General features: G+C 55.6%; 3 protein-coding genes across 10 annotated transcripts in view; 2 read left to right on the top strand and 1 right to left on the bottom strand.

The window, feature by feature from the left end:
- Nucleotides 1-1,947, top strand: part of SCUBE3 (signal peptide, CUB domain and EGF like domain containing 3) — a 30,578-nt gene extending 28,631 nt beyond the window's left edge. For both annotated transcript variants that reach the window (XM_048328381.1, XM_048328380.1), the window contains 3 exons: nt 321-473; nt 658-737; nt 883-1,947. In XM_048328381.1, coding sequence (XP_048184338.1) covers nt 321-473; nt 658-737; nt 883-1,032 — 383 coding nt within the window. In that variant the 3' untranslated portion in view covers nt 1,033-1,947. The remainder of the gene's footprint in view (nt 1-320; nt 474-657; nt 738-882) is intronic.
- A 2,933-nt stretch (nt 1,948-4,880) lies between these two features.
- Nucleotides 4,881-8,067, bottom strand: RPL10A (ribosomal protein L10a). 2 transcript variants are annotated; one of them, XM_048328418.1, is made up of 6 exons: nt 8,030-8,067; nt 7,762-7,836; nt 7,586-7,666; nt 7,123-7,271; nt 6,100-6,272; nt 4,881-5,081 (listed from the first exon to the last, which is right to left on the bottom strand). In XM_048328418.1, exons 1-6 carry the CDS (start codon nt 8,032-8,034, stop codon nt 4,911-4,913), a joined length of 654 nt encoding a protein of 217 aa, XP_048184375.1. In that variant the 5' UTR covers nt 8,035-8,067; the 3' UTR covers nt 4,881-4,910. The 2 variants fall into 2 exon arrangements, with proteins under 2 accessions (XP_048184375.1, XP_048184376.1); XM_048328419.1 differs by lacking the exons at nt 7,586-7,666; nt 7,762-7,836; nt 8,030-8,067 and adding an exon at nt 7,353-7,554.
- A 514-nt stretch (nt 8,068-8,581) lies between these two features.
- ZNF76 (zinc finger protein 76) lies at nt 8,582-18,250 on the top strand. 6 transcript variants are annotated; one of them, XM_048328392.1, is made up of 15 exons: nt 8,582-8,636; nt 9,577-9,745; nt 10,972-11,052; nt 12,522-12,599; nt 12,762-12,964; nt 13,540-13,617; nt 13,973-14,089; nt 14,330-14,405; nt 14,738-14,863; nt 14,978-15,157; nt 15,402-15,635; nt 15,982-16,115; nt 16,840-16,992; nt 17,082-17,195; nt 17,522-18,250. In XM_048328392.1, the coding sequence occupies exons 2-15, from the start codon at nt 9,673-9,675 to the stop codon at nt 17,624-17,626; spliced, it is 1,752 nt and encodes a 583-aa protein (XP_048184349.1). In that variant the 5' UTR covers nt 8,582-8,636; nt 9,577-9,672; the 3' UTR covers nt 17,627-18,250. The 6 variants fall into 6 exon arrangements, with proteins under 6 accessions (XP_048184349.1, XP_048184352.1, XP_048184350.1 ...); XM_048328395.1 differs by lacking the exon at nt 8,582-8,636 and adding an exon at nt 8,682-8,699; XM_048328393.1 differs by lacking the exon at nt 8,582-8,636 and adding an exon at nt 8,736-8,875.
- The last annotated feature ends 665 nt before the right edge of the window (nt 18,251-18,915 follow it).

The following is an 18,915-nucleotide window of genomic DNA, read 5'->3' as shown; positions in this document are numbered from 1 at the left end:
AATTTTGGGAATAGGGGGAGCGGGGAGATGAGCATCACCCTGCCGTCTGGGTGTCTTGCTGGATCTCAGGGGGATGTGCGTGGGCTGAGCTGCACACCTGGGCCTCAGCATTCATTTTGGGGATAAAAAGCCCCATTTGGTGCTTTCCAGAGCAAGGAAGGAACAACAACATCCCTGGTATGTAACATGAGGGTTAGGGGGGGGGCTCAGCCTTGCCCAGCACGGACAATTCCCATCCGTGGTGCCACCCTTAACCCAGGCTGGGGGTAGCTCTGCTGATGAGCAACCAGCATCCTGTGTCCCCTTGCTGTTCTCTGCAGCCTCCCCATCCTCCATCACCACCTACGAGACCTGCCAGACCTATGAGAGGCCCATCGCCTTCACCGCCCGCTCCCGCAAGCTCTGGATCAACTTTAAAACCAGTGAAGCCAACAGCGCCCGGGGCTTCCAGATCCCCTATGTCACCTACGACGGTGAGCACGGTGCACGGGGAGATGCCATCCCAGCATGCTGATCCTTCTCCCCACCACAGTTTGGGACCCAGATCCCCCCCCCCAGTTCCCACCTCCTGTGTGTTTGGGGGGAGTGGACTGAAGGATGGGGACCAGAGGTTTGGGGAAAAGTGGCAGCTCATGCCCTAGCTGTGTTTTCTGGCAGAGGACTATGAGCAGCTGGTGGAGGACATCGTGCGGGATGGAAGGCTCTACGCCTCCGAGAACCACCAGGAGATCCTCAAGGTGAGTGTGTGCCCCCAGGGCTGTGGGAGATGCAGGAGCATCCTTCCCTTTGGGGAATGCCTCCTGCTCTCCTTGCACTTCGGGCTTCAGTTCAGGGGAGCACGGGGGGGATGCTGAACCTCCCTCTGGCTCGGCTTCCCTGCAGGACAAGAAGCTCATCAAAGCTTTCTTCGATGTGCTGGCACACCCCCAGAACTACTTCAAGTACACGGAGAAGCACAAGGAGATGCTGCCCCGCTCCTTCATCAAACTCCTGCGCTCCAAAGTCTCCAGCTTCCTCCGGCCTTACAAATAGCCCCCTGCGCCCCCGCCGCCCCGGGCCCCCCCGCAGCCAAGGAAACCCTCTTCTCCTTTCCTCCTCCTTTCTGATTTTTCCTTCCTCCGCCTGGCTCCGGCAGGATCGCCACTGCCCGCCCCGCAGACGTCCCCTCACGATTTCCCTGCTGCTCCCTGCAGAGCGGTGCTCCCAGCCGGGGGCACGCTCCGGTCTCGTCCAGCGGCGGTGAAGCCGCTCCCCTCTTCCGAAGCAGCTTCTTCGAAGGTTTTAGGAAACTGAAGTACTGGTCCTATCGCTGTCCTGTGTCCTCCCTTTGGTTTCCTTTATGCCAGGTCTGTCCCCGTTCCCTGGTGCCACCAGCAGCCCAGGACAGAGTGGGGGGTCCCTGTCTTTGCAGCCCCCGGGGCTGGCGCCGGCTGCGGCCCCGCGGAGCCCTCGCAGAGGAGAGCAGGAGGTGACGCCGTGTCCACCGCAGCGCCGGGCCCCGGCTACCGGCGCCTCTTTGCAGAGGTCGGGGGCAAGAGAACTGACAAAGCCGACTTGATTAAAAAGGAAATGCAAAGGAGAGATGGCACAGCCCACCAGCGCGGCACCGTGGTGGCTCTGTCCCGCTGGAGAGCCGCGCTGGTGCTGGGAGGGAAGCGCAGCCAAGCCACGTTCCCGGAGAACAATGTCTGGCTGCACGGGAGAAAACAGGGAGCAAAGGAGAAGGACTTTCAGCCGGGTTCGATTTTTTTTTTTTCTTCCCCCCCCCCGCCCACCACCCCAGACACTTGTGCCAAGAAACCAGACTTTGTTACAAGCTCTGCCAAAGAGTAACTCGGAAAAGCAAGCTTTGAGAAGAGCAGGAGTTAATGTTTGTGCACTAGGATATCCTCCTTTCTACCTTCTTCATATGTATTAAGTGCAATCATTTGAGTCTTCCTTATATTATTTAGAGGGAAGTTGTTTTTTTTTCTACTAGAAACGACAATATTTATAACTGCCTGAGAAATGAGAATGTGTGTTTGCAAGAAAACAAAAAAAAAACCACCCACCCAGAGCAAGCCGGGCCCTGGGCTGCGCTGACCAGCGCGATGGCGTCTTCAGGCCTTTTCTGCCACGTTTGTCCCCGATAAAAGCCCCTGTCTGGGGGGAGACGGTGCCTCTCCTGCTCGGCGCAATGGGGTGAGTTTGTGCAGGGAGTTGGAGGCTTCTCAGTCCGTCCAGGGGGGATGGAGTGGGTCCTTTCAGACTGATCTGCCGCAGTTTGGGCGTTGTTCAAGCCCCGTTGCGAGGGGGAGCAAAACTCGGCCCTGTCACCTGCTTGTTGAAAACTGATTTGCTTCCCTGCAGGGGCTCAGGGATGAGCCAACAGCTGCTGAGGCCAGGTCTGGGGGGCACGCTGGGAGGAGAGGGGAGCTAATCCTGCACTCAGCCCCGAAATCTCTCCCCCAGGTACAGCGATCCCCCCGGGCAGAGCCATCCTCACGGACCTGGGGAAGTTTTGTGCTTCTGAGTCCCACCAGGCATTTTTGGCCCTATCCCTCTGCATGTTCTCACGCTGCAGGGATGCTGTGGGAGCCCCTCCCCAGGGGAGCAGATCCTGGGGAAGACCCATCATGCCACCTCCTGTTTCACTGCCGTCTGCCTCCCCCCAGCTTTGCAGACAGGCTTAGCTGGGGACGATGGCCCGGTGGATACCACTGGTGGGTTTGTGCCCCCAGCATCTTCATGTGGACAGACAGGACTCCCAGGGACAGGCAACTGCTGCCACCATCCCTCCTCCCCAAGCCTCCTTACTTTTCCAGCCCTGCCACCAGTTCTCAGCTGTCATCCTCCCCACACCTTCATTCCCATCTTCATCCTCTCAAAGACTTGGACCTGCCAGGACTAAACACGATTGACTTGCCTATAGCTCTGCCACTGGCAGGTCTCTTCTCATCACTGTCCCCACTTGTCCCTCACTGTCCCTTTGCCCACACCTGAGCCCAGCCCTGCTTTTAACAAACCAATTATTTATTACTCTGCATGTCCCACTGGGTCCATCTTTCCTGGGGGAAGCAGCTGCTCGCCCCTGTTTTCCCTCCTCGATCCACACTGCTCCAGCATCCCAAGAGCCTCTCCCAAGCTCTGTGAGGGGCTTCAGGCAGGCTGAGCACTGGCACAGGGGCTGAGGTTTATCCCCAAGAAGCATCAGTTGGAAAAGTCTGTCCTGATTCATCCCAGCTGTGGATTTTCCCCTCCCGCCAACGGCTCCCAGCCTGTTTGGAAGCTCCACAGCTGTGGGCTGAGCTGTTTGTCACTTGGTCGCTGTCTGAAAGCAGCTGCTTTAATGCACAAAAGCTGCTGTAGGGATCTGGAGGGGTTTTGTGGCTCTGGGACAGGGGCGCGGGCCAGTGACCTTTGAAAGGGTCCTTCATATTTAGAAGAAAAAAAAAGCCAACAGCAAAAATAAAATCAGCCCAGGAATGATCAATCCTGCTGTGGTGCCCTGGAGTGCCACAGCTCCTCGTGTCCACCGGAGAGTTCATTAACTTTGATTAACTCTGGCTGATCTCATGTCAGGCCACTGTCCAGCTGCCCTTCTGGGGCATCAGGGCGTGGGGGTGTCCTGGTTGTCATCCTTGCCACCACACCAGCCACCTCTGCTTCCCTAAAGCAGTTGTGGAAGGATGAGGTGGGCAGCACGTCCTCCTGGAGCGGCCAAAGGCACCTGGTAATGGTGCTTCCTCGTTCTGCTTTCACCAAATAGCTCAAAAAAGCCTCAGAAATTCACGGGGCCCCTGGAGACACCCACCCCACAGCGGCCCAACCCCACTCCTCACCCACCCCCACCTCAGAATGGGTTTGAAAGGCTGAAATCCACATCAGCCAGCTCGGGGATCAAGGTTTTGAAGCTGTCAAGAGAAATGAGGGTTGTTGGGGTTTGGGGGTTTTTTTTTCATGTTGGAGTATTTATATCTGCCTTCTGCAGCGGGCCAGGACTTGCCAACTCCAGCAGAAACTATTAAAGTGATGAGCAAGATGTAGTTCATGAAGTTATTTGCACTTGATTAAAAGAAAAAAATTGTTATTTGAACTTTGTAAAAAGAAATGTTTGCATTTTGTATTGTCTTTTTTTAATTATTAAATGGAATTTCTTGGTGTTGTGTTGATCTTTCAAAAATTGGCTCCGATGCTTATTTTAAAGGTTTTTAACAGCAGGATACAGAGTTATTTTCATTGTTTTGTTTCTCTCAGATGCTGACCAGCTTTTCCAGGGCCCAAAGTATTTCCCCCCCACTGCAGAAGCTCAAACCCTGCACTTCCCTAAACTCTCCAGTCCCTGCACAATGTATTTATTTACATACATTAATTAGATGCAACAAATTTCATTTTTAGCCTAGAACATGCAGTTAGAACTGGCTCAGAGGAAAGAGGGGATGGAAAAGACCCTGTACCTTGGCCACAACCCTCTTGCTGGGCTGCAGCTCCATCCTTCAGCACCCCTGGACATATGGACAATGCTCAAGTCCTCAGGAGCTGCACCTGGGGAGATGTGGGCTGGTGAAGGGGGCACTTCATCAACCCTCCCAGAGCAGGGCTGGGCTCTGCAGCAGGACTTGGGCAAGTGCTGCACCAGGTAAGGGCCCTCTCTGTGGGCACAGCCCAACTGCTGAACCTGCACCTGCTGGACACCTCTGCTCTGGGGGAAAAGTGGACTCCTTCCCCCTCCCTCTCTGAGTAGGGGAGCATGAGGCCCCTTCCCTCAAAAGCTCGAGTATTCCACAAGGAATTCAGATCTCTCTTAACACAACATCTGAGGCCTTCCTCACTAGGAGAAGTGAGCAGTTCTCTGGCAAACCCTCCCCAGGGAGCTCTGGAGGAAAAGAAGCACACACAGCTTGGGTGTCTGCAGAGTTTATTGCTGCCCCTTAGTAGAGGCGCTGGGGTTTCCCCATGGTGCTCTTGATGTACAGAGCTCGCACGTTCTGCCAGTTCTTCTTCAGCAGGGACACCAGGAAGTTGATGGCCAGGTGGATGTTGTAGACGAGCTCATCCTCTGTCATCTTCACGTGACCGACAGCCACAGCCAGACAGAGCACCTGGGGACAGACACAGGTACAGCTTCCACAGGCAAAGCAAAAGTGACTCAAGCACCACTCATCAGTGTGGTGGGCTGTGCCATGGTCTGGACACAGCTTCCCCAGCCCACCCACAGGCTTTTCCACCTGCCTGCAGCACCTGGATGCCACCTCTAACACATGCAGAGGTGACTGGGTGAGGTGTGAGATGGGACACCAGGAAGGAGCCGTGGCACACTGCAGAACTGGCACTGGAGCAACCCTTGGGGTTACCCCTGCTCCCACACCCTGCTCTGCCAAGCCCACACCAGCTTCACTTTCTGCCTCTGGCCCCCAGCCCTCTCTCTCTGCACTGTGACAAAGGCCAAGCCTCCTCCTGGCCTGGCCTCCCTGAGCAGCCTGGAAGTCAGCGCTCCCCACAGGCTGGAGGTAGAAGGATTTACACAAGCGAGCCAACAGGCCGAGTGTCAGGACATCATTAGCTCAGCTATTTTAAATGCTCAGGCATTTGCAAACCCTCACATCTGCTGTGTCCTCCCAGCTGTGCCCCCAGGAGTCACACTTGGCCCACTGACACGGGATTAGGATGCCCAAACAGGGTTATTTTGGTTTGAGGGAGTCAGCTTGCTTTAACAGCGAGAGCAGATCCCCACAGAGCTGCTCCCAAGTTCACTGGGACAGAGTCAAGTCCCAGACTCGCCCCCGGCAAAGCCCCACTCATGCTCAGCCCCCCAGGGACATGCTTGGCCACATCCCACCCCACGAGCATCACCCACATGCTGGGAGAAGCATTAATTACACTGGACTGTGCTCAGCACTGAAATATCCAGTCATCTCCTCATCATTTGCTCCAAGATCTGTCAACCACAGTTAAATTATTCCTCCTTTCTGGCTGGCCACTAACATTACATTACCATCTCTCCTTGCCAGAGGAAACAAGCTACAGCTTCGGGAACACTCGAGGGACACCTACAGCCCAACCCAGAGATGGCAGAGACATGGAACAACCCTCAGGTACACAACTAAAGCCGTGCTTTACCTTCTTCATCTGAAACTTGATGGTCGATTTGACCTCATCCACCTTGGCCACCAGGTTCTCGTTGTGGGTGAGCAGAGAAGGGAATTTCCCGGCTTTGTTCAGGCCCGGGCCCAGGATTCGAGGAATTTGTTTGATCAAGGACTCGGAAGCCAGGAAGGCATCATACTTCTTAGCTGCAGGGAGAGCACCAGGGAGGTAAGCAGGGACTCTGCTCCCACACCGAGCTCCCAGCGAAGGACTGGGCTGAGAACACGCGACTCCACTGCCACCCACAGACAATTCCAACATTCCCTGGGTCCCACCTGAACTGGGAACTGGTTTTGCCAACAATCTTTGAGGAATGATTGTCACAGCAGCCAGGCCCCAGCCCCACTCAACACAGTGACTGCAAATGACAGCTTGTTCCCTGAAGGAACTGTCCTTTGCCGAGGTGACACTGAACTCCAAGCTCTGCCGCAACCTGTGCACACCAGGGTGAATGGGATAGAGGGATGGATGATCCACCTAGGAGAGGCTTAGCCAACAATCATGGTCATTTCCTAACTGCATACAGTTCCATAGCTGATTATGGATTGAGGGGCAAGTTCCTGTCTGCCTGAGGAACGTCCCAAAGGGACTCCGGAGTTCTCAGGGAGGGAAGGATTTTCTCTCTGACCCAAGAGAAAATGAACGAATTTCATTTCACTGTGTTCACATATGAATGACAGGGCTGAAGTGCACACTTGCTTCCAGCGTTTCTGGGCTTTTGCTGCCCTCCAGCTCCCTGACCAGGAAATTGAGGCACACAGCAAAGCGTGAAACTGCAGACAGGGACATTTTCCTGTGTCTCTCCCTTCCTTGGACAGCCAGACCCATTCCTGCAGTACTGACCTGTCAGACCTGCACTGGAAACAGCCTGGTGGCTTTTCTGAGTAGTTTCTGGGCAGTTTTTGGTACTGGGGCTGACTCTGCTCAGCTTTCTATCTCTGCAACTAACCACGACACAGAAATCTGAACACTGGGAAAAGCCTTACTAACACTCACCCAGCTTCTTCACCAGCTTCTTGTTTTTGTTGAGTTTCTTCAGAGCTTCTATATCCATGTGAGGGATGTCAACTGCTTTGGCCTCATCGCAGTGCTGCTGGTCCCCCAGCAGACAGACCGAGAATTTGGGCCGTGGCGTCGACTTCAGCCTGGGGAAGGAAGGAAGGTGCGAGTCAGTGACCGGGCAGCACCACCCGCGTGTCCATGGAGCCAGCACGGAGACACCTTACCACAGCACGGGGCATCCTGCACAGCCGCTCACCTGCCGTCCCCAGCAGGCCGGTGGGGACAGCCCAGGGGCTGCCGCACCTCCCCTCATGTTTTAAGACCCAGGGTGAGGGTCCGTCCAGCCGCTCCCACTGGGCCGGGGCGCGCTGGACTCCCCAAGCGGTTCGGCGCCGCGGCGGCCCCGAGCAGGGCCGGGCAGGGCCGAAGGCTGGGTAGGAGCGAGAGGATGGCGAACCTGACGGTACCGGAGAACCGCTTGTCCTTCTGCGGGTCATAGTTCTTGAGGCTGATCTGCAGCTCCACCGTCTCCACGAACCTGCAGGAGGCAGCGAGTGAGGCCCGGCCGGCGCCAAAGGGGCAAAGCCGAGGCCGGGGTGACACGCCCTGTCCCGCCGTGTCTGCGGCTCTTACTTGCGCTTCTTGGCACGGCTGCCATGCAGCACCTCCTTCACCGCCTCGTACAGGGTGTCCCGGGACACTTTGCTGCTGCGGGAGGAAACGGCAGCACGGGCTCAGGGCCGGCCCCGCCCGGGACGCGGCCCCGAGCCCACCGCGGTCCCCGCGCGTTCCCCCGGCGATCGACCCCGCTGGCCGCCCGGAGGGCCCCGCGGTTCCCTCCGGGCGCGGATGGGGGCGGATGGGGGCGGATGGCGCGGAGCGGACGCCGGGCCTGACCCACCTCATGGCTGCGGCTCCCCGGACCGAAAGGGCGGAAATGCCTCCGGCGCTCTATAAATAGGAGCAACATCTCGCGAGACTTGAGCGCGCGGCGCCATATTGGGAGCGGCGGCGAGCGGCACCACGGGGCCGCCATGTTGGGCGCGGCGGGGGCCAGCCCGCCCGCATCTGCTTCTCTGTTAAACAAACAACCGGGATCTCTTTGCCCCCTGTCTCGGACCACCAGGACAGGAGCTCCTGCATTGCTTCACAGCACATCCCAGGAGCCCCGGGCTTGCCTCAGCAGCCGCCGGGAAGGAGAGGGGATGCGTGAGGAGCTGCCGGGAAGGCGGGGCGCGGGCGGCGGCGCTGTCCGTCAGTGGCACCGGGCAGGGCCAGGGGAGCGGTGCCTTGTGGCTTCGGTGTTGGCACTGCGCATGCGCCGCCCGCTGCGCTCCCCGCGCATTGGCCGCCCGGCGGCGCGCGCTCCCGCCCCGGAACCTGTATGGGGGGCCGGGGCGGCTGCGCGCGGGTGGGAGCGCCGCCGCCATGCGGGTTGCGGGGCGGGGCCGGGCCGGGCGCGGTGCACGTCGGGCCGGCGGCGGACCCGGGCCCGGCGGGTAGCTCAGGTCGGTGTGGGGGATGGAGGGCGGCGATGGCGGCCGGGCCCGAGGAGCCGCCTCAGCCTCCGGGTACCGCGCGGGGGGAGCCCCCCGTGTCCCCCGCCACCCCCGGGCCCTGCCCTCCCCTCCCCTCCCCTCCCCGGTGCCCTCGCAACCCGCACTAGGGTTTCCCCGGTCCCTTTGGGGGACAGCGGTGCGAGGGCCGCCGCAGCAGCGCCGGGGGAACGCACAGGAGCCTCAGCCGGGTGCGGGGAGCGCGGGGCGAGGCGGCACCGAGCGGGCACCGAGGCGGGCTGCGCCCCGAGTGGCGGCGGGGACGGACGGGGCGGTTTGCCTCGTTCCTGGAAATCAGACGATAAAATATTTGGCTATCTCAGAGGTCGCTCATGAATAACGCACTGTAGCTCCTTTGAATGGTAACCTATTAGCAGTGAGTCTCTTAGCAAAACGTTCTTGTGGGGGTGTGGAAGCTTTAGCATCATTTGCTTAGAACCTGAAATTCTCTTCCCTGAGAAGGCTGGAAATTAGTCAGGAAAGGGAGGAGAGAAAGAGACTGCTTCCAGGGCTAAAGCTCATCACCCTACCCCTGTCTCCTGCAGCACAGGACGTGCTCAGCCTGTAGGTTCAGGATTTAAAGTACTTGGAAACCCCACAGATCATTTGGAGGATGGGAAGGGCTTGAATGTGACATTTGTACTGTCTTTAAGAAGCATCTGTCAGTTCACTGGCGTGATAAGCTTTATTTCATATCTGGCTGTGGAATAGATTGTTATCCCTTCCTGCTTTTAGTGTGGGAGGGATGCAGCGTTGTCCGTCTTAATCCTTTATAACCTCAAAAGTCGGTTGCGGCCATTCAAGCCTTTCCTAGTGTGCAAAAGTGGAGGAACTAAGGGAGAAGGAGAAGCTAAGGGGAGAAACTTAAATGGAATTGTTCTTTTTACTTAAGGCTCACAGGAAATACGACGACCCCGTGTCCCACGGGCCACTGGCTCTGGGCCCCTGTGCTCCCAGGCAGGATCCATGTGTGAGGAGTCGGGGCAGGATGGAGAGCCTGGGGCTGCCAGCAGTGACCCTTGGGGACGGGACCACAGCCTACCTGCAGCAAGCTGGCAGAGGTAACAGAGCCTCGGGCTGCCAGGGCTGAGAGTCTCTTTCTGGCTCTGAAATGAAAGTCAGACTCGCCAAAAGTGCCCCTCACGGCGTGGGAGCTGCCACACGTGCATGGCCACTTCGCACGGGCAGCTGGCGACTGTTGGATTTGCACTGAAGTCTGATTTAAAATAAAATACAAATCAAACATGTCTCTAGTTTGGAAATGAAGCTGTGGAGATGGGAGAGCTATTGCCATAGAAAAGAAAGGTTCTGTTCAGACCAGAAGAGCCCTGTTCTCTCTAGGGTTGCTGTGGACAGGGAGCCGATGCTGCGGCTTGCAGGGCTCTGTTCCACCAAAACTTCCCCTGGGCTGAGCAGGTGGTTTTGCATCACTGGTGTGCGCAGGGTTTGGTTCACAGCAGTGCTTTTCTCACTCAAAGAGGTGCCAAATTCAACACCTGCCCTGACTCTGGTGTTTGTGAGGTGCCCCTTTCTCTACCACCCCCTGCTCCCAGGAACAGGAGCACGCTGTTTCCCAGCCTGCAGAACAGGATGGAGGAGTTGTGCAGCTCCATGTCCTGGGAGCTGCTCTCCTGCTTTATTTTCTGTGCAAACTCACTACAAGTTTATTACACGTGTAGAGCTGGACTGTCTTGGAACCACCAGGTTGTGTGACCCGCCTCAAACCATATGGTCCAGGTGAAACCAACCTGGATTCTCCATGTTTGGTGGGATGGAGCAATGTCCTCTCTGCATCAAATAATTGGGTAACTCAGTCTTTATTACGGGTTTGTGCAGAGTCAGGCTTTGGAAGAGTTCAGTCTCTACCGCCCAACACTGGCAGCACTTTAGGCCCCTTTAGGTGCTGTAATTGTTTCCTAAGAGTTGATCCTCTGCCAAAGTAGAAGATAAATCTCCAGGCACTTGCTGATGCTACTCAGCACACCCAGTTGATTTTTTCTTCCAACACAAGTCTAATTGCTTTCTCTGTGTGCTCTGCCTTTCTGCTCCTTGGCACGAGGAGCTGTGAGGGACAGCTCCTCAACGTGTGATGCCTGAGGGTCTTTGTCATGTGTCCTGTCTAGAAAAGGGCAATGCCAATATTTTTGGGAAGTGAAGTGCCTCTGGGGGGGAAAGATGATCCATAACAGCCTAGAAGTGACAATTCCTCCCTTTTGTGGGACTGTGGGAAGCACGTGGGACAGAGGGACTTGGCTCAGCAGCTGATGGCGTGTTTTAACTGTTCCAGGTGAAAAGCTGATTGAAGGGCAAGTCATTGAACTTGAAGATGGGACCACAGCTTTTATCCATCAGGTGACAGTTCAGAAAGGTGAGGAACACACATTCCCCTCTTTCTGTTTGGAAGGACGCTGTAGATGTGGCTGCAGCTCTCAGTGCCCCAGCACCTGGGCTCCTCTGCCAGTTCAGCTCTCAAAAGTCCATGTGAGTGTAGGGTTTCTGTTGGGCTTTTCTTTCTTGTGGTTTTGAGGCTGAGTAAACAAGGACATTGCCTGCAAAGTCTTTAGCAATCTGATGAGAAGGTGAATTTGGTGGAGGTGGAGACAAATGTTTAAGTGCCATTTCACCTGTAGGCTCTCCCTGTTGTCATACCACAAGTCCAGTGAGCTGTGTGCTATGTTGGTGCCAAGCCACAAAGCGCACACAGAGTTTGTTTCATGTGGGAGCAGTTGGGCAGGAATTTCCTCTGAGCTGTGAGATAATATATTACTTCTGGAATAGGTGTTGGTGAGGGGGTCATGTGGGGATTGTTGGGAACAATGCCACCTTGGTCATTGACCCATCAGCCAATGTCATCTCTGAAATTAGGTGACATTAGTCTAAGAGGTGTTGGGAATTCAGTTTATGTGGCAGGCACCAGAGTGGCATGGATGAATCATCCTTGGCCATGCTGAGATGCAAAAAGGCAGGTAGAAAGAGCTCTGTTACTTTGGGCAGTCCTTCCTTGATGCTCCCAAGCTCCTTGTATGCCACTTCCCTCTTCTATACTCCAAAGACTGCTTGAAACCAATTTTTTATAGCTTTCCCCTCTTCATCCTCTTCCCTGCATTCACGTGCACAGTGAGAGGGGTTTTCCTTCTCACCCCTGCTTCCCCTGCCATGGGATGTTTGTGTTCTCCTTCACACACCCCTGTGCCAGAGCCATCCTTCTTGTCTAGGATATAATCTGGCATTTGGAAATACCAGAAATACATTTGAATACATTTGGAAATGTATTCACCCTCCTCAGGAAATACGTTTTTATAATTTAATGCAACTTTTGCCCTCTCCATTACACAGTTTAAGTGAAATGGAAAAGAGCAGTGTCATTGGAATGGATGATTGCAGAGGTTCCTCCCTCAACAATTCTGTGATTCTATAAATGTTAAATATTTCACAATTCAGCACTAGTCATGAACAAACAAACAAAACCCCCCACTACTAACACATAGTACAGAGGGAATGGACTTAAATTGCTTTGACATTCTTTGACATAGTGAGAAATATATGAAATATTTCTGCTGAGAATTGATAGGATACAATCTGGCATTTGGAAATTGGTGAGGCACTTCGTTACTCCTTTGAGCAAAGGAGGTGGCAAATCTGTGCATAAAGCCTTGAAAACCTCATCATTCACATCAGAAGGACTCAAATGGTGTCTTAAAACCTACAGCTGTGGTTGCCTTTCAGGGCAAGCAGGCAGCCCTGTGTCCTCTCCTGCCTGGCAGCCTGAACTACCACAGTATTCCCCCCATCCTGAGTCCTCCAGGAAAGTGTGTGGATGTATTTCTTTTCTTTTAGAGTCTGTGGCTTTTGAAGATGGGCAGCCAGTGGTGCTGGAGGATGGCAGCATGGCCTTCATACACAGCACAGCTAAAGGTAAAGCACTCCCTGCTCTTTCCCTGGCAGCTGGAGAGAAGCTGCTGAAGTCTCTCAGATTTCCAAGGCTAGGGAGTTGAAGCACTTTTTTTCTGCCTCACACTGAGCTTTTTTTCAGCTGAATTTTTTTCAGCTCCTTACCTGTGATGTTTCCTCTTGCAGACAGTTACGAGCCCGGCACATTCCAGGCCGTCCAGCTGGAGGATGGCTCCACTGCCTACATCCACCGTCCTGTCATCGTGGCACCTGGCAGCACCATCCTGGAAGTGCAGACAGAAAGTGGGCTCGAGGAGTTGGCTGGGGAGGAGGAGGATGATGGCTTTGATGTGGACACCATTAATGCATTACAGCAGTATGGCAGGAAGGTGAGGGCACAGCATCTCTTGGCCTGAGTTTGTGTCGTACCTTCAGCAGTTCTTGTGTGCTTCTGTCTGTCAGCAGCACCAGCTTTGAGAGAAGCAGCTGAACAGGGCTCCAGTGTGAGTGCCACTGGGTGAGGGGTGCCTGGCAGTTGGGGACCTAGAATGGGGCTGTTTGGTCCCATGGAGTGCTGGGCCTGTCACCCTTAACCTGCTGCAGGCTCAGGTTTGGGAAGGGAGGAGAGCTGCTGTGATACAGCCTTTGGTGTGTCAGCAGTGGCTAAGCCATGGCCACTGTCCCCATGGTGACAAAGGCCTGAAAAACCAAAACAGCTTCAGATCCTGATGTGCTGTCACTGCAGTGTCTCACCTCAATTCCAGGTGCTGCCTTCTCCTCCCATCTCCATAGTGCTGTGGAGAAGGGGCAGCCAGGAGTGTGCTGGCAGTGCTGAGCTGCCAGGCACAGACCTTCCTGCTGTGGCTCTTTGGGGAAGGGTGGGGTGGCACTGTGGCTGTCCCTGCCTTCCTGTTCCACGCTGGACTGGGAGGCACAGATAGTACCCATGCTTTTTCACTCACAGGGGTCTGACGAGGAAGAGGAGGGAGTGACAGACACCTGCCATATGAAGAGTAAGGACTCCAGCAACGTCCCTTCCCAGGTCTGAATTTTTTGGTGACTGGAACTAGGCTGAACTCTTGTTTCCCAGTAATTAAAAAAGCATTGTGGCTTCTCTGCTGAGTTAGCAAATACTAACTGCACGTATTTCAAATGAGCTGAGAAAGGGAGTTTCATGTCTGAGAACCCCCAGGAAGCTGGGAGGTGGGAGGGGGAAATGCAGGTTCCTAGAGTCCTGTCACCTGGGCTTCACCATGCAGGTATGAGCTGGTTTGTAGGAACATGTTTTTGGAGGATAACTGCAGGAGTGCATATGTATGGCGAGGAGGAAAATATTTGTGTGGGCTTGGTGAAGCTGTGGTGGCTTGCTGGATTGATTCCCGTGCTTGTCTCAGCAGGATTTGCAGGAGGAGGAGGTGCAAAACCATCGGAAGGGGCAGCAGGTCGGCAGCAGAGCTTTCCGCTGTGGGTACAAAGGCTGTGGCCGCCTCTACACCACTGCCCACCACCTCAAGGTAAAGCAGGTGACATGGCAGTGTGCAGGCCAGAGCTGTCCCAGGTTACACTGCCAGAGCAGAATGCTCCATTGTGTGCAGCTGAGTTATGTGCTGAGCTCCCCAAGAGGCCCAGATGCGTCAATTGGCCAAGGTGAAATCCAACAGGGAACTTCAAATTCTCTCCACCAGCATTTTTCCACAGTTTTCCTTCTTCCTTGCCTTGGACCTCATTTTAGGGACCTGTTCTTTCTGTTCCAGGTACATGAACGTGCTCACACAGGTGACCGGCCATACACATGTGACTTCCCAAGCTGTGGGAAAGCATTTGCTACAGGTAACAATTTCTCTTTTGAGCAGATTTTGTTTTCTGTCCAACCCAACCCCTGCTGAGCTTCAGTCCTTACTCTGGTGCAGTAGAGCACAACGTCCAGAGCATCTAAAGCAAGGGAATCACAGCACAGGAGCCTGCTGGGACTTCATTGATTGTGGGCAGATAGTGGTGGAAGCAAGGTTGGAAGTGGTGTTTGGGCTCTTTGGTTATTTCTTCCCCTTCAGCTTTGCAGACACAACACAGACACTCAAGTGGACTGAGGGGTGGTACCCAGCTAGATTGTCATGGTGTTTCCTTCTCATTACAAAATTAATTGTGGTCCCTGTCCTGGACAGGGTACGGGCTGAAGAGCCACGTGAGAACACACACAGGTGAGAAACCCTACAAGTGTCCAGAAGACATGTGTAGCAAAGCCTTCAAAACCTCCGGGGACCTGCAGAAACACATCCGCACACACACAGGTGAGCAGCACGGGGGAAGAGCTGCACAGGAGGACAACCCAGTGAAAGCGTCTCCAGGGCACTCCAGGTGGCTGTGTGGTGGCAGGTGTCACCCACATCGCTCTGTCCATGCAGGCGAGCGTCCCTTCAAGTGTCCCTTCGTAGGCTGTGGCCGCTCCTTTACCACGTCCAACATCCGCAAGGTTCACATCCGGACACACACGGGCGAGCGGCCCTACATGTGTCCGGAGCCTGGCTGCGGCAGGGGCTTCACCAGCGCCACCAACTACAAGAACCACATGAGAATCCACACAGGTAGGAGGGGGCCAGCTCCCCCCAGCCAGCAGCAGGGAGATTGGTGGGGCTGGAATGGGCATTTCCAGGCTGCACGTCACAGGGGTGGATCGGGGGGTGGCCGGGGAGTTGGAGGAAATACTGGGAATTGCTTTATTGGATTGATTGTTGTTCCAGCAGTCTGTCTCCAGCTATTTGCTCTGGTGGGGAATCCCTCCCCAGAGCATGAAGAGGGTGAAGCTCAGCTCTGTGGCCTCTGCCCTAGGAGAGAAGCCGTACCTGTGCACCGTGCCAGGCTGTGGGAAACGCTTCACGGAGTACTCCAGCCTATACAAGCACCACGTGGTGCACACACACTGCAAGCCCTACACGTGCAGCAGCTGTGGCAAGACCTACCGCCAGACCTCCACACTGGCAATGCACAAGCGCAGCAGCCACGGCGAGCTGGAGGCCACCGAGGAGAGCGAGCAGGCCCTCTACGAGCAGCAGCAGCTGGAGGGTGAGCAGCCACTCACTCCCCCATCAAGGTGTGCCAAAGGGGAGGGAGGTGACAGCAAGAGCAGCCACACCCCTCTCAGACCCAAGCGTGTGCCGTGGCCTCCTGCCTCCCCATCAAATCCAGATCTATTGGAAGGTCCTTGCTGTAAGTCGCAGGTTGGGAACAGGCTCCTGCCCATTCTGTAGTACAGGGAGAGGTAAAGGCCCTTCCTCCTAGTCCTCACTGGGCTGGTGTCATCATGATCTTGTGCTTTTTTGTGCTGACCCTTGAGGCCACAGGCACATCCAGAGGCAGGGCATGTGCTTTCACACTCTGATAATGCTGCTCTTCCCCTTCTCTGATCCAGCTGCTGCAGCTGCTGACAGAGGCTCTCCACTGGAGAGTCAGCATATTGCTTTCCTGTCAGAGATGGAGGAAGACGAAGAGGAAGATGCTGTGCCTACACAGGTCTCACTTATCTCTCAGGATGGGACAGAGCAGGTATGGACACAGACAGCCTCCAGCATGTCAGGGGCAGCCGTTATTATCTGAAGTGAGATTCTGTCTCTACTCAGCTGTTCTTTGCAGGGCCTTTTTCCAGCATTTTTTCAGACCTTGGGGCTTCCTGGGCTCTTCTGCCCTGAAGGCTCCCTCCTACAGCCTCACCCACTGCTGCAGTGCTGGTTTGGGGGGTCTCTGGTCCCAGCGGCCCCCCTTGCTTATGGGGTCTCAGGGTTTTTGTGTGGTGACTGGCAGCCCTTGGCTCCCTGCAGCTCCCAAGCTCTGCTGACCCAGGCTGGATTTGGAGATGTTTTGTCATCACTTGTATACAACAGTGCTTTTCTTGTACTTCCCTCCACCAGCTGCCCCTGTGCTGACTAGAAAAAACTTCCTTCTGTGGCACGGGGCAAAGGAAACAGCTGCCACAAGTGACCTGTTTCCTCTTAGCCTGAGATGCTCCTGCTGCTGCAATGCACAAGCTGTCCCCATCCAGTCTGGAGACAAGAGGCTGGAAGGGGAAGGGAGATGTGGTAGAAGGGGGAGGGCTGAAGACCCAAAGCTCTGAGTTCTCTATCATCAGTTTTATCCATGGCCCTGGGCAAAGTCCTTGGAGTTCTCTGTGCCTTGAGTCTTGCAGAGACACTGTTTCCTCCTCGCCCAGACCGATGCCTTGCTAAACTCAGGAGTTGCCTAAGACTCCCTGAGCATCTGCTGTCATCCCCAGGTCAGTCTGTCTCAGGAAGAGCTGCAGGCCCTGGGCAGTGCCATCAGCGTGGTGACACAGAGCGGGGCCCTCACCGTGCCCGAGGGAGAGCTGGTGGGTGGTGACACTGAGACCATGACTGTGGCCAACACCGATGGCACTGAGGCGCAGGAGGTACAGACAAAGCTGGGACCGTCCCTTCTTCCTCTGCCAGAAAAGAACTGCATTGTCTTTTAAAACATGATTATCTGAACTTTTCCCAGGTGACCATAGTCTCTTCTGGGGCAGTCGTGTCAGAGGAATCGGACATTGCCCCGCTCTGCCATCAGCAGGTGGCATTGCTGGCCACCTCCCACGGCACCCACATCACTGTGCAGGTACCACATGGATCTTGCCACCATCCCCTTCACTCTCTGGCCACCCGCTGCCTGCAGCACTTGCCCTCTGGCCCTGCTGCATCACTGCTTGCCCAGGGGGCTTGCTCCTTAATTCCCAGATGCTTTGTATGCAGAGGACAGCAGGGACATCCTCCTGGGATTGCAGAATGCTCCTTTATAAACAGCCTTTCTGCATCACGGCTCTGTCTGCCCTTCTGCTTCACACTGCGTCACCCACCCCCTCATCCCTCTGTCCTGCTGGGAGCCACCCTGAGCTGCCTTTTGGGGGTTCAGCACTCATTCTCTCTCTCCCTTCCCTCCTCCAGCTGGAAGAGCAGCAGAGCCTGGAGGAAGCCCTCAGCATGGCCACAGCAGTCATCCAGTACGAGCCAGTGCCACCTGACACAGCCCTGCCTGAGAAGAGGAGCTGAGGCCTGCGGAGCCACCAGGGCAGGGGGAGTGGCAGCCCCAGCCTGCTGTGTACAGGGGTGGTGGGTGCTGCAGGCGGGACACGGGGCAGGGACGGTGTCTGAGTCAGTGCCAGTGCGTGCCCTGCGCCGGCCGGGACACTGACGGGGCAGCGTGGGGCCTGCTGGGGTGACCCTGTCTTGAAGGGCTTTTCCCTCCAGGGAGGGAGGGCAAATACACTGGACTGCTGCCTTCTCCTGGGCTCTGAGCAGCAGCCCTGTTTTCAGAGGGGCACTTCCTGCCCTCTCCCTCTAGGAATGGTGCAACAGCTCCCCTTTCTTGCCCACCCCTCCAGCTCAGGGGCAAGTGGGCAGCACACGCACAGAAGCAATAAAGGCCCATCAGAGCAAGCCCAGGCTGTCCCGAGCTCAGTATGGAGGGTGACCAGTTCCTGCCATTGGAGCCAGCACTGGGATGGCTCCAACAGCAGTTCTCCCATCTCTTTGTCGTGCTCTGTTCTCAAGCAAAGCTTCCGTGGCAGACTCCTTGGCTGTGGAGCAAAGCAGCCAGCACTTGCCAGGAGCCGAGCTAGACCTGGATGTAAATGCTGAGTTGAAATAAAAACATGTAAAATTTTGCTTTTAAAAGGACCCCCCCTTCTTTTTGGGGGAGGCTGGAAGGGGGGGATCGATGTTGGCGTTCAGCAGCTGTAGGAATTAAGGACATTGAGGAGATTGGAATTGATCAAACGTGTCCTGCCAAAGCAGCAACCGTCCCAGAGGAGCGCTGGGAGCAGGGTGAGCTGTACCCTCTGAGGCCTCAGCGTGTGGCTTGGAGAGGCTAAGACATGTCCCTGAAATCTCACATCATGCCTTGGCTCTTCCAAGGACCCCTGCAAGCCTAGATTTAGGGAATTGTGTCTGTGAACACATCCAACATCCTTCCCTGACCTGGGGAGAGAGACCTGGGCTGGTGTCCTGCCCCACAGGTGCCTTCAGCCCTTCCACTGCCCCGAGTGCTGGGTGGACGGAGCTGGAAAAGACCTTCGAGATCCTCGAGTCCGACTGTAAACCTGAGCCTGGTGCAGGCTGCCGGCAGTCACGTGGGTCGTTTTTGGACATCCCAGAGGACGTTTGCAGAAGAAAAGGTTTCGGCGGGCACGGAACGGACACAACCCGAGAGGGTGCCACAGGCTGAGTCTCCGCTCGCCTGGTGCGACCGATCCCTTCCAAAGGCAGCGCTCCTGCTGCGAGGGGAAGCTGCTGCTGCTTGAGCCAGGGCGGGGATTCCTCTCCCCAAAACGCAAATTATG

The sequence above is a fragment of the Corvus hawaiiensis genome, chromosome 24 (genome assembly GCF_020740725.1).
Source record: "Corvus hawaiiensis isolate bCorHaw1 chromosome 24, bCorHaw1.pri.cur, whole genome shotgun sequence".
NCBI classification, from domain to species: Eukaryota; Metazoa; Chordata; class Aves; order Passeriformes; family Corvidae; genus Corvus; species Corvus hawaiiensis.
This window is presented reverse-complemented; position numbering and strand designations above follow the sequence as displayed.